The sequence below is a fragment of the Hyperolius riggenbachi genome, chromosome 8, assembly GCF_040937935.1.
Source record: "Hyperolius riggenbachi isolate aHypRig1 chromosome 8, aHypRig1.pri, whole genome shotgun sequence".
NCBI classification, from domain to species: domain Eukaryota; kingdom Metazoa; phylum Chordata; class Amphibia; order Anura; family Hyperoliidae; genus Hyperolius; species Hyperolius riggenbachi.
In genome coordinates, this window is record NC_090653.1 from 31,523,971 (window position 1) to 31,538,393 (window position 14,423).

General features: G+C 45.0%; 2 protein-coding genes across 2 annotated transcripts; both read left to right on the top strand.

Annotated features, from left to right (window-relative positions):
• The first annotated feature begins 846 nt into the window (after nt 1-846).
• On the top strand, nt 847-2,711 carry LOC137527268 (olfactory receptor 1L6-like). The gene is made up of 3 exons (XM_068247773.1): nt 847-868; nt 1,605-1,630; nt 1,947-2,711. Exons 1-3 carry the CDS (start codon nt 847-849, stop codon nt 2,709-2,711), a joined length of 813 nt encoding a protein of 270 aa, XP_068103874.1.
• A 10,450-nt stretch (nt 2,712-13,161) lies between these two features.
• Nucleotides 13,162-14,130, top strand: LOC137527269 (olfactory receptor 1L4-like). The gene has a single exon (XM_068247774.1). The coding sequence runs from the start codon at nt 13,162-13,164 to the stop codon at nt 14,128-14,130; it is 969 nt and encodes a 322-aa protein (XP_068103875.1).
• Nucleotides 14,131-14,423: the final 293 nt, after the last annotated feature.

The window sequence follows — 14,423 nt, forward strand, 5'->3', positions numbered from 1 at the left end:
ACTACTGTGCCTGCATTGCCGTGTCCTCACTCCCGCTGACGTCACCGGGAGTGTACTGCGCAGGCCCAGTATGGTTTGTGCCTGCGCCGTGCGCTCCTGGTGACATCAGGGGAAGCGAGGACACGGCAACGCAGGCGCAGTGGTTTTCAGACTTTAAAGTCTGAAATTCCAGAAGTGAACCGGAGGCGGGGCCGGAGCATCGGTGAGTGGCTGCGCGGGCACAGGATGTCTGTAGGGGGACCATTAGAAGCCCTGGGTAACTTCAACTCATTTTCCCCCGACCCCCCTACAGTATCCCTTTAAGGAGAATAAAAATAATTTTCCAAAAAGACCTTGTAGTTTGAGAAAATTGATTTAAAAAATGCAAAGAAAAAATCGTTTTTAAAACTGAAAAATGACAGTTTAAAACCGTTTTTTTTTTTTTTTTGCATTTTCAAAATCAATTATTCTCAAAAACGACAAGGTCTTTTTGAAAAATTCTTTTCTCACTTGTACCCACTATTCTCATTAACATATGTAGCAATTTTGGTAGCAATAGCATGTACGGGTGCTTTGCTATTAACCACCAAATTCAGCACAAAATTTCCCGAAACGATGCGAATATTAGACAAAAAATGGCGCAAAATTATGAACTATTACATACCAAATTAATTACGGTATGTTTTTCTCTGAAATCTCGCATTATGATCATAATGCGTAATTGCGAATTTCGATGCAAAACTTCGGCCCACCACTGGTGGCGGAGGTGCACACAGCCGGGCCATACATGCGCAGCATTGGCTGCATCTGGCCAATTACCGGGGAGGGGGGGATTTACTACAGAATGGAGCAACTGGAGAGGACCTAATGGGGCTGGAGGAAGACCCAGGTAAGTATAAATACACCCACGATGCCCATCTCAGGTACACTTAAAGTGAATGTTTACCGTTAAAAAAAAAAAAAGTCAGATACTCACCTAAGGAGAGGGAAGGCTCGGTCCTAATGAGCCTTCCCTCTCCTCTCCCGGTGCCCGGTCCCGCGCAGGATCCCCCGTGGCAGTATTCGACCAGTTCAGTCAAATACTGTAACTTCCGCAGCCGAAGGAATGTTTCGGAAGCTTTCGGGAGCACTCGGGCTCCCGAAGACGGGCCGCTCCATACTACGCATGCGCGAGCGCCCTCTATGACGCACTCACGCGTGTGTAGTATGGAGCGGCCCGTCTTCGGAAGCCCGAAGACCTCCGAAGTCCCTGCGGCCGGCGGACGCGAACGGGGGAGCCAGCGCAGCATCGAGGGCACCGGGAGAGGAGAGGGAAGGCTCATTAGGACCGAGCCTTCCCTCTCCTTAGGTGAGTATCTGACTTTTTTATTTTTATAAATAAAAGCCCATTGGCTTTAATGAATCACAGTGGAAGTGCCGGCTGTGAAGCAGGAAGTGTAAGGAGGATACAGGGCAGCATGAAGTACAAAGGCAAGAGGTGGACTTGTAGGCAAATTAACCCTCTGTGCCATGGCCTTCACAGGCAGGTATAATTTAGCTTTTACGAAACTGTCCTTGCTCGTCCCTAGTAGTAGGTTTGTTGTCTTCATAGCTTTTTAATTTCATTAAGACTTCTTTCTGTACAGCTCAGCTACTACCAATGGACCACTTGGTAAGTAAAATATGCATGGAATAACTATCAGTTTGGGTATCCTTCATCTATATACTCTTATTTGTTCTGAAATGATGTGTTTATCTGATGTTATCTGATGTTTTTTAGGACATAACAAACACTGTGATCTCCATTTTCGTATCACATTCAACAACCGTGAAAAAAAATGGGGCGACCTGGAAATGACACAACTTTTATCCTTTTGGGGTTTTCGGAGACCCCTCATCTTGTCTACCCCCTCTTCTCATTTTTCTTGGCTGCTTATGCCCTCTGTATTGCTGGAAATATCTTTATCTCCATGTTGATTGTCTCACAGCCTCAGCTTCACACCCCGATGTTCATCTTAATGGGGAACCTGGCCTTTGTAGATGTATGTTTTACCTCTATTATCATCCCCAGGGCTTTGTACAGCCTTCTATCTGGAGACACTCACATTTCTATTCATGACTGCTTTGCCCAACTTTTCTTGTTCCTGGCAGTGGGCAATATGGACAGCTTTCTTTTGGCCATCATGGCCTTTGACCGATATTCTGCAATTTGTTTCCCCTTATATTACCTGAAAATCATGAGCAGGAGGACTTGCATGTGTTTATTGGTTATTTCCTGGATTATCGTGTTTCTTCATTCTACACTGTACACTGTATTGACTTCTTCTCAACCTCACTGTAGTAGGGTTATTCACCATTTCTTTTGTGACCTTCCCGTTATCATGCTGTTGGCCTGTTCAGGCACTTCAGACACTTTGCAGAAGATTCTCTTCACTGAAGGTCCCATCATCATCTTCAGCCCAATGCTCTTCATCCTTGTATCCTACATTCTAATCGTCAGAGCAGTGCTGACTTTAAAGTCATCTCAAGGACGGTGGAAGACCTTCTCCACCTGTACATCTCATCTCACAATGGTGATTCTGTTCTACAGCACGGTGATATTTATGTACTTTCGTCCGAGTTTCATCTACACTCCGACTTATGATCGAGACATAAGTATAGTATATAGCATCATCGCCCCAATGCTCAACCCATTTATCTACAGCCTCCGAAATAAGGAAATTAAAAATACTATCAGAAAAATTCTTAAGTAGGACTAGAAATACAGTGTTTACAGCAATTTACAATTAAACTCTACTTTTCTTGTAAATGTAATGTCAGGCAAAAGAAAAATTCAGCTTAATAATTAGCATTATCTTATACAGGGGGGAGGGGTTCAGTTCAGGACAGGTTGTCTTTCAAGAGAGTAAATTCAACTCTACATATAGTAAATAGATTCCAAATCAATTAACAATTGTTCAAAACGGAGGCACCAGATAAGGATAAAATAGTTAAAAAACCATTTAAAAAGGGGGAGGAAGTGGTGGACTTACCTCCCACAAGTAGACACAATCCGTTATTCGCTGAAAAATATCTTTATTCAAGTAGACTCTGGGATGATAGCAACGCGTTTCACAGGTTAAATCCCGCTTCATCAGGCCATACGTGGAGCTTGTAAAGATCCAGCCCAGGCATGAGTGCCTCCGTTACCTGGTCTGGATCTTTACAAGCTCCACATATTGCCTGATGAAGCAGGATATAACCCGTGAAACGCGTTGCTATCATCCTGGAGTCTACTTGAATAAAGATATTTTTCAGTGAATAACTGATTGTGTGTCTACTTGTGGGAGGTAAGTCCACCACTTCCTCCCTCTTTTTAAATGATTTTTAACTATTTTATCCTTATCTGGCGACTCCATTTTGAACAATTGTTAATTCTGGGTGTCCACCCTTGGTGGACGGGTGTTACCTCCTTTCTTCTACTTCTACGGAGAGAGACATTTTTAACCCGAGTGGGATTGGGTCTAATCTCCCCACCTGTCTATTGAGAGGTTACCAGAGGTAACCCACCTTTGTGAGTATATTCCCATATATTTACTCTTATGACCAATTGGTTTGACATATTGCACTATTGGGGCTCTTGATCTGCTTTGTTTTTCAGATTCCAAATCAAGTCACAGTAATTGCTACAGCTGTCCCATGTGCCTGTTTTGACCACTTTAAGATCTTTTAAAGTGACTGGTAACTTATACAGTTGAATTAAACAAAGGTTTTGCATTATTTAACCAAATAAATTCCTACTGGAGTCAATAAAAACGTCTAAAAATTGTGTTTCATGTGCAAGTAAATGAGGAGATGAGTTTACATTAGTTTGAGTGTTTTTGTCAGATTGTACTAAGAAGCCCTGTAATGTGTTGCTAGCACAGGTCCGACTGCAGCTTAGGTCTTTGCAGAGTATAAAATCTCAGTGGATCTTTGTAGAGTGAAAATCATCAGTGATCAAGGAATAGAGATGGCTCGAACCTCCGATTTTGGTGTGAACTTCCGCAAAAGTGTGGTTCGCTCGAACTTCCACGAACCACAATCAACTTCAATGGGGAGGCGAACTTTGAAACTAGAAACATTTATGCTGGCCACAAAAATGATGGAAAAGATGTTTCAAGGGGTCTAACACCTGGAGGGGGGCATGGCAGAGTGGGATACACGCCAAAAGTCCCGGGGAAAAATCTGGATTTGACGCAAAGCAGCTTTTTAAGGGAAGAAATCACATTGCATGCTAAATTGGAGGCTTAAAGGGGTTCTATGGCCCTTTTTCAAAATGTAATTTAACTGAGTTGTAATGTTCCTTTAATATTTATAATTCTTTTCTTCCCTATCTTGTATATAAAAAGTTATGCTGTCTCTCTAATTCTCCTAGTTAAATAGACGAAAATGTTCTTCCTGGAAGAGGCAGACAATACAGCAGCAGTTCCTCCCTGTCTGCCTTTCCCCTCCCCCTGCTACTCGTCATCTGATGAGTCATCCCTGACCTGTGTATGCGTTCCAGAGAGCAGGGGGGAGGAGGCTGACTGCAGGGAGGAGAGCTGCCTTAGTAGTAGTTTCAGCTCTGCCCGGGTGTACAGCACCGCATCTCAGCACCGCAGGATGCGCAACTCCGCGACCGAGTCATATGTCACGGAGGATGCGACTGTTTAGGCGCCTATACATAGTTACATAGTTATTTTGGTTGAAAAAAGACATACGTCCATCGAGTTCAACCAGTATATGCCGAGCACGAGAGCTTACACATGCGCAGTTGGGAACGGCTCTCGTGCACGGCAGTACAAGAAGAGAGAGGGTGGAAATCGGTGACCTGGAAGCACTTCCGGAGTCACATGGGATCGCGGCCATCTTGGGAACAAGTGATAAAAGATTTATTTTATAATTTAAGTTATTTATTGGCCGCGGGGAGCGGCGAAAATAGGACTGATAAAGAGGGGGCATAATGAGGGACACAAGTATGTCTATATCAGTGTGCTTGAAAACCATCACAGAACTTCTTTAAAGTGCTTTAAAACATCTTGCATGTGTATATATCAATCAGGGAGTGTAATTAGAGTACTGCTTCACACTGACACACCAAACTCACTGTGTAACGCACAGCAAACAGCTGTTTGTGTTGTGATGGCCGTGCAGGACTGGTGCGCACCATGGCCAGAGTGCAGGTAATGGCGGTTTTCAAGCCCACATGGTCGGGCTGAGGTAGCTCAATGACAGAACAACAGTGACTGAGTGTCCAGCTGATCGAATTTGGGTGTGCCCCCCCCCCCGAGGCACTCATATAGCCGGTGGTCATTGCTTCATTGTGATACGCAAGCCCCTTCATCGCGGCAAGATAACGATCACGAAGGGGAATTGACACATGTACATGCCTTTTATTTTGTTGTTGCAGCTAAGGAAAAATTAGGCATGTACACGCACCAGAAAAATTATTATAGCGGCCTTAAAAATTGAGGAATCCGCTTGGAGCCCTGGACCCTGATGGTGGTGGCAGAGAAGGCAGTCAAGCGGCCTGCAGGCAGAGATGCAGTGTGGGGGCCGACTTAGTCTTGGGGCAAGCAGTCACACGGTGTGCAGGCAGAGATGCTGTGTGTGGGGACTGACTTAGTCTTCAGGCGGGCAGTAGCCCTCCGGGATCCATGCCTCATTCATTTTGATAAAGGTGAGGTACTGAACACTTTTGTTACACACAGACAGGTACTAGACAGGCACAGGGAAACTGTGTGCGCTCACGTAGGTAGGTGGGTGCACTGAACAACGGGTAGGTATATGCAGTGGTGGGTATTACAATGTGCACCTGTCACACACAGACAGGTACCGGACAGCCACAGTGACACTGCGTGCGCTTCCGTAGGTAGGTGGGTGCACTGAAGTGAACAACAGGTAGTTATATGCAATGATGGGTGTTACAATGTGCACCTGTCACACACACACAGGTAGTCACTGAATGTGCTGGGCCTGGCAGTGGCACAGTGGTAGGATTTACCAAGGCTGTGTGTGCAACACAAGTGTCTGTGGGACACACACACACATAAAAAAAAATAGATCACAAGCACAAGATTAGCTCTCAAAAGAGCTGTTGAGGGTTGCTTTCTTAGCAATAAGAATCAGCAAGAAACAAGCTAACAAGCCTACAAGAGCCTAACTAAGCTTTCCCTATATCTCTCTCTGAGTCTGCGGCTTTCCCTTCTCTAATTACTGCAGGCACACGAGTGAGTGAAATGGGTGACACTGTCTGCCTTTTATAAGGGGGGGGGGGGGCTCCAGGAGGTAGTGTAGCCTGATTGGCTACAATATGCCTGCTGACTGTGATGTAGAGGGTCAAAGTTGACCCTCATGATGCACTATGGGGGCGAATCAATTTTCCGGTAAAGTTTGCGTTCGATCGCGAACGCAAACCACCAAAGTTTGCGCAAATAAGTTTGCATGTGAACCGTTCAGGCCATCTCTATCAAGGAACATAGAAGGACGTTCAGAGTGGTTATATTTAGCTGGATATTGTAATGGATAAGGGCTCTGCCTCTGATATAGGAGACCAGGGTTCTAATCTTGGCTCTTCCTGTGTAAGTCAGCATCTATTCAGTGAGGAGACCTTGGGCAAGACTCCCTATCACTGCTACTGCCTATAGAGTGCACCCTAGAGGATGCCTCGCAAGTGCTTTGAGTCCAACAGGAGAAAAGTACTATACAAATATGGTTACTATATATTTTCAGCCAAGCTCCATCTACACTCTGAGTCTTAAAGGGAAGATTGTCATGTGCATTCGTCATGTGCATTCCGGCGCGGTTCACGTGGTGTACGTGACGTCATTGGGTCTCTACTGTGCAGGCGCAGTAGTTCTGCACATGTGCAGAAGAGACCCGATGACGTCTCTACACCACATGACCCCCCGCCATGGAGCGCACAGAAGCCGACCTGGAAGCCGACCTTGCCAGGTCGGTCTCTTCACCGCTGGATGCCCGGAGGGAGAGGAGCTGCTACGAGGGCACTGATCGACTGCCAGGAGCTGGAAGAAGCCCCAGGTAAATGCAGTTTTTTTTTTATGTGCAGCATGAACCTTCCCTTTAAAGGACAACTGTAGTGAGAGTGATATGGAGGCTGACATATTTATTTCCTCTTAAACAATACCTGTTGCCTGGCTGTCCTGCTGATCTACAGTATTTGACTGAAGTAGTGTTTCAATAACACCAGGAACAAGCATGCAGCTAATCTTTTCAGATCTGACAATAATGTCAGAAACATCTGATCCGTTACATGCTTGTTCAGGGGTTATTGATAAAAGTATTAGAGGCAGAGGATCAGCAGGATAGCCAGGCAACTGGTATTGCTTAAAGAGAATCTGTATTGTTAAAATCGCACAAAAGTAAACATACCAGTGCGTTAGGGGACATCTCCTATTACCCTCTGTCACAATTTTGCCGCTCCTCGCCGCATTAAAAGTGGTTAAAAACAGTTTTAAAAAGTTTGTTTATAAACAAACAAAATGGCCACCAAAACAGGAAGTAGGTTAATGTACAGTATGTCCACACATAGAAAATACATCCATACACAATCAGGCTGTATACAGCCTTCCTTTTGAATCTCAAGAGATCATTTGTGTGTTTCTTTCCCCCTGCATCTCTCATGCACTGAAGTTTCAGGCTGCTCTTTTCTTCCTGCAAACAGCTTTGCCCTTGTCTGTAATTCCTCACTATGTGAAAGCCCAGCCAGCTCAGAGGACGATTTATCCAGCTTGTAAAAGATAAGAAAGAAGAGAGAAGCTGCTCTAATCCTAAATAACACACAGGCAGTGTGCATAGAGGGGCCTGGAAGGGGGAGTTCATAGCAGAACCACAACACTGAAGAACTTGGCAGCCTTCCAGACACAGGCTGACAAGTCTGACAAGAGAGAGATAAGTTGATTTATTACAGAGACTGTGATAGTACAAAGTGCTGCAGTAAGCCAGAACACATTAGAATAGCTTTTGGAACTTGTAGGATGATAAAAAACAGGATGCAATTTTTGTTACGGAGTCTCTTTAAAGGGAATTAATATGGCAGCCTCCATATTCCTGTTGCTACAGTTGTCCTTTAAAGCAAACTTGCATGCAGTACGCTATCACTAAATGGGCCTGATTCACAAAGCGGTGCTAACAGTTAGCACGCTGGTGAAAAGCCCTTTATCACGCCTAAACTCAGTTTAGGCATGATACGTTTAGGTGTGATAAGTTTAGGTGTGATACGTTTAGGCATGATAAGTTTAGGTGTGATAAGTTTAGGCATGATAAGTTTAAGTACCAACTGCGTTAGCACCGCAGTGCACAGCTGATCAAAAGTTTTGCGCTAGCAAAGTCTGGTGCACTTCGTATAGAGTTTAATGGCGCTGCTTTGCGTGCGGGACTTTGCACGCCATCTACACTTATCTAAACTTAGCATGCCTAAACTTATCACACCTAAACTTATCACACCTAAACTTATCACGCCTAAACTGGCTTTTCACCAGTGTGGTGCAAAGGTTATCATGCCTAAAGTCTTTTAGGTGTGATAACTGAGTTATCACCGCTTTGTGAATCAGGCCCAATGCGTGATAAGTAACATTGAAGCATACTTTTCATTGACTGTATGCTTACTGTGCAGTGCCTCTTTTCTGATCCATTGCATTGAGATCCTGCTGTCGCAGGGAGCACAACGCAACCCTCACTGTATACGTGGCCTTAGTTTAGTTTTTTAAATGTGAGGAGGCGAAGGTTAAAGAAAACCTGTAATGAGAAAAAGTTCCCCTGGGGGGTACTCACTTCGGGTGGGGAAAGCTTCCAGATCCTATCGAGGCTTCCCCCGTCCTTCTGTGTCCCACGGCGGCGGCGAAAAAGCTCCCGGAATGGCGGGGATGTAAATATTTACCTTTTTCGGCTCCAGTGAAGGGGGAGCATGTATCGGCTCCCGCTCGGAAATAGGCGGAAATAGCCAATCGCTGTTGGGGCGCTCTACTGCACAGGGGCAAGTCTCCTGCATCTGCATAGTAGAGTTGACACGACAGAGATTGCTATTTCCGCCTATCTCCATGCTGAGAGCCGCAACAGCGCCCCCGCTGGAGCCTGGAAAGGTAAATATATTAGCCATGTCGAGCTTGTCGAGCCCGGATTGCGGGACACTTCGGGGGAGCCAGCGCTGGATTGCCTGCAGCTACAGGGTAGGGGAAAGCCTCATTGGGACCCTGAGGCTTCCCCCTCCCGAGGTGAGTACCCACCAGGGGCCTTTTTTTTTGTTACAGGTTCTCTTTAACATAAAAAATGAGAGCAGATGAGCACTGAACTTATCATTGGCTTTACCAAAGGGATGAGACGTAGTGCTCATCTCAGAACGATGTTTTTGAACTATTGGTTTGTTTTTTATTTTATTTTTTAATGATCTACCTTTTCTCTGCCATTGCAGAAGTACTCTCGACCCCATCAAAAGCATCTTTGTACTTCCTGCTGATGTCTACTATTGGTCTATGCACTGACTAATGGGATTCCTCAGCAGGAAAGAATTCCATTGGTCAGTCAGTGCATAGACCAATAGGATAACGATGGGGAAATCCAAGCATCCTTTCCACAGGGTACCTTATATTACTGTAATACCAGAGAGGACGGGGCCATGGGGGTGAGCGTGTGTCCGCGCACATATTCACAGCATATTTGGCGTATTCACAGCATATTTGGTTACGACTAAGCAGAACAGGGCTTACAGGGCACAGAGTAGGGACACCAAGAGCCAAATATAGTGTCGTATGTACTGGTAGTTGAAATGAAGTATGATAGAGTAATAAGCTATACTCACAAAGCAGGGTTACCTCCAAGGCAACCACTGTATAGGCAGGTGGGGAGATTAGACCTGACCCCACTCAGGATTAAGAAGTCGCTCTCCGTAGATGAGTTAAAAAGGGGTTAACACCCCTCCACCAGTCCAGGGGTGGACTTAATATAGCATAGTATGGATACAGAGGCGCCAAAAGGATAAAAGAATCTAAAACGTTTAAAACATGAGAAGTTTATTTACATACTCCGGGGGACGATGCAACGCGTTTCGCAAGTTTGATCCTGCTTCATCAGGCAATAACAATGGAGCAATAGTTGTAAACAGAGATAATTGGCTCATAACCCATGTGTAGTCATACAATCATTAATATATACATTTAAAAATATAAATGAATATCAAACATTAGCAGTGAAATAGGTAAGAGTGTATTAAATAATGGGGGTAATGGGAATAATGACAGTGGAAAAAGTAATTGTGAGCAGTGATGAGTGAAACTACAGGGGGCGCTGGAGGGGGGTGGATGGTGTAAAGTATAAAAAAAAGTATATGGGGGTAAAAAAACGGGTTAGGAGTACTTTCAGTAAGCACCACATTTGGACAGTATGTAAGCTTTGCTACAACTCTTTTGCGTTGTGTGAAATTACCGTAGGTTTTAATTTCTGTTTGTTTGACATCTGCTTTAATTAATATTTGTTTACATATAATAATTCAGCTAGAGATAAATCTAATTAGGCGGTCTGTCTGGATCATTACCCAGGAATGTTCTTTAGGGATCTCTACCCCCCAGAGATCCCTGCTTCTTCATGGGCGTCCCTGATGTATTCCAGCGTACGAGCTCATCTATATATCATGTGTCATTAACCAACCTCGATAGCATTGTCCATGAATTCTTATAACCTTCAACATGCATATGCCTTCCTCCACTTCCAGCCATTCTGTTTTACTTATTCAAGTGCAACAGCCACTCAGTCCTTTCCCTAAAATGTTATTTATCTTACTGCATTTTTTGGAATGCTGTAGCTCAATCTGCAACAAAGAAATGTAATTTTTTAAAAACAAGCAAACAGGTAAGGTCAGGCCAATCATTTGGTGACAAATTCCCAAACGGATATCCCACGTTTTCTACTAGGTGATATTTTCACACCTTATCAATAAAATGGCTTTTAAGCCACCAGCAAGCAAAAAAATACTCAGAATAAGGCCCGGTTCACATTAGCGCTAAAAAACGGGTCTGTTCACGGATCAGAAGGGAACAGATCGGAGCGGATGTGAATGGATCCAGTGTTAACCTATGGATCCATTCACATCCGTCCGTTCTAGCTGCAGCAATTTTTCTGGACCGATGAGCCCAGCGGAATGGAAACGGAAGCTGCTGCTTTGGGGGCAATGAGAAAACTGAACGTTTCTTCACACTAGTTAAGAAATTGACCATTCTATCCTCCAAAACCCACTTTCTATCCAACAAACCAACAATCCCGTCCCACTAAAAGTCGCTCTGTTGTAGAGGGTTAGCGGGGATACATTCCTCCACCAGGGTGAACGATATTGGATTTTGAGATCGATGGAACAGAGGCACCAATGAGAATAAAATATTTAATACACGTTTAAAAATGAAGATACTAGTGGACTTACCTCCAGGGACTCAGACACAAGTTGTGTAATTTCGAAAACAGCGGTCCTTTATTAAAAAAAACAGCCTCCGGAGGCACCAGGCTCAACTGACTGGACAAACAGATGCTCCATGTTATTGCCTTTAGCCGCATCTACACGCGTAGATGCGGCTCCGATTCTCCTTATCAATCGAGCCGCTGATGCGGCTCGATTGATAAGATCCGACAGGACGGATCTCCCCACCGCCGATTCCCTGCTCGCTCCCCGCGAGGGGGCAATGGCAGGGAATCGAGCGTAAGATAAGCGGCGCCGGCGGGGACGAGCGGGGAACCGAATGCGGCGCACGCGCGGCGAGCGGGGACGCAGCAGGCACGCGCGGGGACGCGGAAGAGGCGATCCGGCGGCTAATCGAGCCGCTGGATCGCAGCCTCATCTACGCGTGTAGATGAGGCTTTAGGAAGCGGGCATGCTCGCGAAACGTGTCACATGTGGAGTAATTATGGCTGTTTTTTTAATGAAGGACCGCTGTTTTTGAAATGACAAAACTTGTGTCTGAATCCCTGGAGGTAACTCCACCACTATCTCCATTTTTAAACATATTTAAAATATTTTATTCTCATTGACGCCTCTGTTCCATCAATCTCAAAATTCAATCGAATAGTTCTTCGGGTACAGATGCACTCAGCCTTCTGAACTACTATAGAACGCGAGTAAGTCCAAGGATGAGAGCATCCGTACTGCGCATGTGTGAGTCCGACCATGTGCATGTGCAGTACAGATACGCAAATCCTTGGAATTACTCCAGGACATAAGTAGTTCTGAAGATTGCCTGAGGAGTTCCAAAGGTGCTATTTAGTTTCTTCACTGCAGATTTGCTTTAAATAATAATAGAACTCAGAGATCACAAACTCAGGTCACAGCCCCCAGGGTTAGTTACACCAGTGATGAGAAGCAGGGCCGTTTCTTGAGCAGTGCGGGCAGGATTCTCATGTCATAGTAGTATCTCACTTTGCTGGCCAGAGCTGAAGAATCCATGGTCTCCATTTCATGGGAGATACCATTTGCTGTCAGGATCTGAAAGCTGCTTATTATAGCTTCAAGATTATTATAGACCTATTTTGTACAGTGCAGCTATTCAGAGGCGTAGGTAGGGTTTTCAGCACTCGGGGACAAAGACAGTTTTTGTGCCCCCTCTGGACAAATTGTTGTGGCCACACATCAAAATGTGGTCGTGGGTGGCTTCAAATGTTGTTTAGATAGCCATATGTGTCCCCCTTCCCCCCACTCAAATAGCCAGCTATACCCCCCTTTAGAAAGCCGCATATGCCCCCTTTTACATACCCAGGTGTGCCCCCTTTAGATAGCCAGATATGCCCCCTATAGATAGCTAGGTGTGCCATACTTTAGATAGCCAGGTGTGCCACCCCATTTAGATAGCCAGATGTGTGACACTTTTTCTGTTGCTATTAATGCTTCTGCACTCCTCTGCAGAGGGAGGGAGAAAAGCAGGGGCACTTTGGGCAGCCAGCGAGCTGCCTCTCACTCACGTGGGGGTGCAGAGGCAGTGCTGAGCGCCCTCATAGTGCTGCACCCGGGGACATATGTCCCCCCTTGACAACCCATAGCTACGCCTCTGCAGCTATTCCCATCGGGTCACTCAAGAACTAACATATGCATGGCAGGACTATCTGGTTACATATCCATCACTGGCATATTCTATGTTTGTAATTTTTTAGCAGTTCCTCCAGGTTTTCCTCACAAGGTGCTCTACATCTTTGTCACATTCAGAATTAGTCATGAAGCATATGGAGCCATTTGGGAATGAGAGTCTTACAGGTGTTATTCTATTGGGGTTTTCTGAGACACCTCATCTTGTTGTCCCCCTCTTCTGCTTTTTCTTGGCTGCGTATGTTCTCTGCATTGGTGGAAACACCTTCCTCTCCATGCTGATTGTCTCACAGCCTCAGCTTCAAACACCAATGTTCATCTTGATGGGGCACCTGGCCTTTGTAGATGTGTGCTTTACCTCTATTATCATCCCCAGGGCTTTGTATAGCCTTCTGTCTGGAGACACTCACATTTCCATCTATGGTTGCTTTGCCCAGCTTTTTCTGTTCCTGGCAGCGGGAATCATGGAAAATTTTCTGTTGGCTATCATGGCCTTCGACCGATATTCTGCAGTTTGCTTTCCTCTACATTACCTGCAAATTATGAGCAAGAGGACTTGCATGTGTTTGGTGACTATTTTCTGGATCATTGGGTTTTCTCATAGTAGTTTGTACACCGCGTTAACTTCTTCTCAGCCCCACTGCAGTCAGGTTATCCACCACTTCTTTTGTGACCTTCCCGTAGTGGTGCTGTTGGCCTGCTCAGGCACTTCAGACACTCTGCAGAGAGCTGTCTTCACTGAAGGTTTCATTGTCATCTTTGGCCCAATGTTCTTCATCCTCGGGTCCTACATACTCATCGCCAGAGCTGTGCTGACTCTAAAGTCCTCTCAAGGAAGATGGAAAACCTTTTCCACTTGTACTTCTCACCTGACAATGGTGGTCCTGTTCTACGGCACGGTCATTTTTATATACTTCCGGCCAAGTTCCATCTACACTCCAACGTATGATCGGGATATCAGCATGGTGTATAGCGTCATCAACCCAATGCTCAATCCATTTATCTACAGCCTCAGAAACAAGGAAATAAAAAATGCTGTAAGAGCAATTCTACAGCGGGGCAGAAAACGTCTGCAGCAATTTACAGCTAAAACATAATAGCATAATGAATAAAATTGCTTATGTTTTTACAATATTCATTTATAAATTGTTTAGTCTGTGTTTGCCTAATATAAAATCTTTCCTCACCTGATTTACTTTCTAAAATGTATCACCGACAGCAACATCTTTACTACTGGCAGGTGATCTCTGCGGAATGTTTGTTTACTGAGAGTTCTAAAGCCAGTGGAAAATATACTAGGTCTTCCAGAATGCTCTAAGGGGAGAATTCTGCTTAATAAAAAGCCTAGACTAAGCCTCAGTGGGAGGTCGGGGCTACACACCAATATACA

What these genes read in the sequence shown, in the direction of transcription:
- LOC137527268 (XM_068247773.1), top strand. Translation starts at nt 847, where the DNA reads ATGGGGCTGGAGGAAGACCCAG. An exon ending in GGGGCTGGAGGAAGACCCAG is followed by an intron (nt 869 to 1,604) that starts GTAAGTATAAAT and finishes CTTTCTGTACAG; the next exon opens with CTCAGCTACTACCAATGGAC. An exon ending in TACTACCAATGGACCACTTG is followed by an intron (nt 1,631 to 1,946) that starts GTAAGTAAAATA and finishes ATTGTCTCACAG; the next exon opens with CCTCAGCTTCACACCCCGAT.
- LOC137527269 (XM_068247774.1), top strand. Translation starts at nt 13,162, where the DNA reads ATGAAGCATATGGAGCCATTTGGGAATGAGAGTCTTACAGGTGTTATT.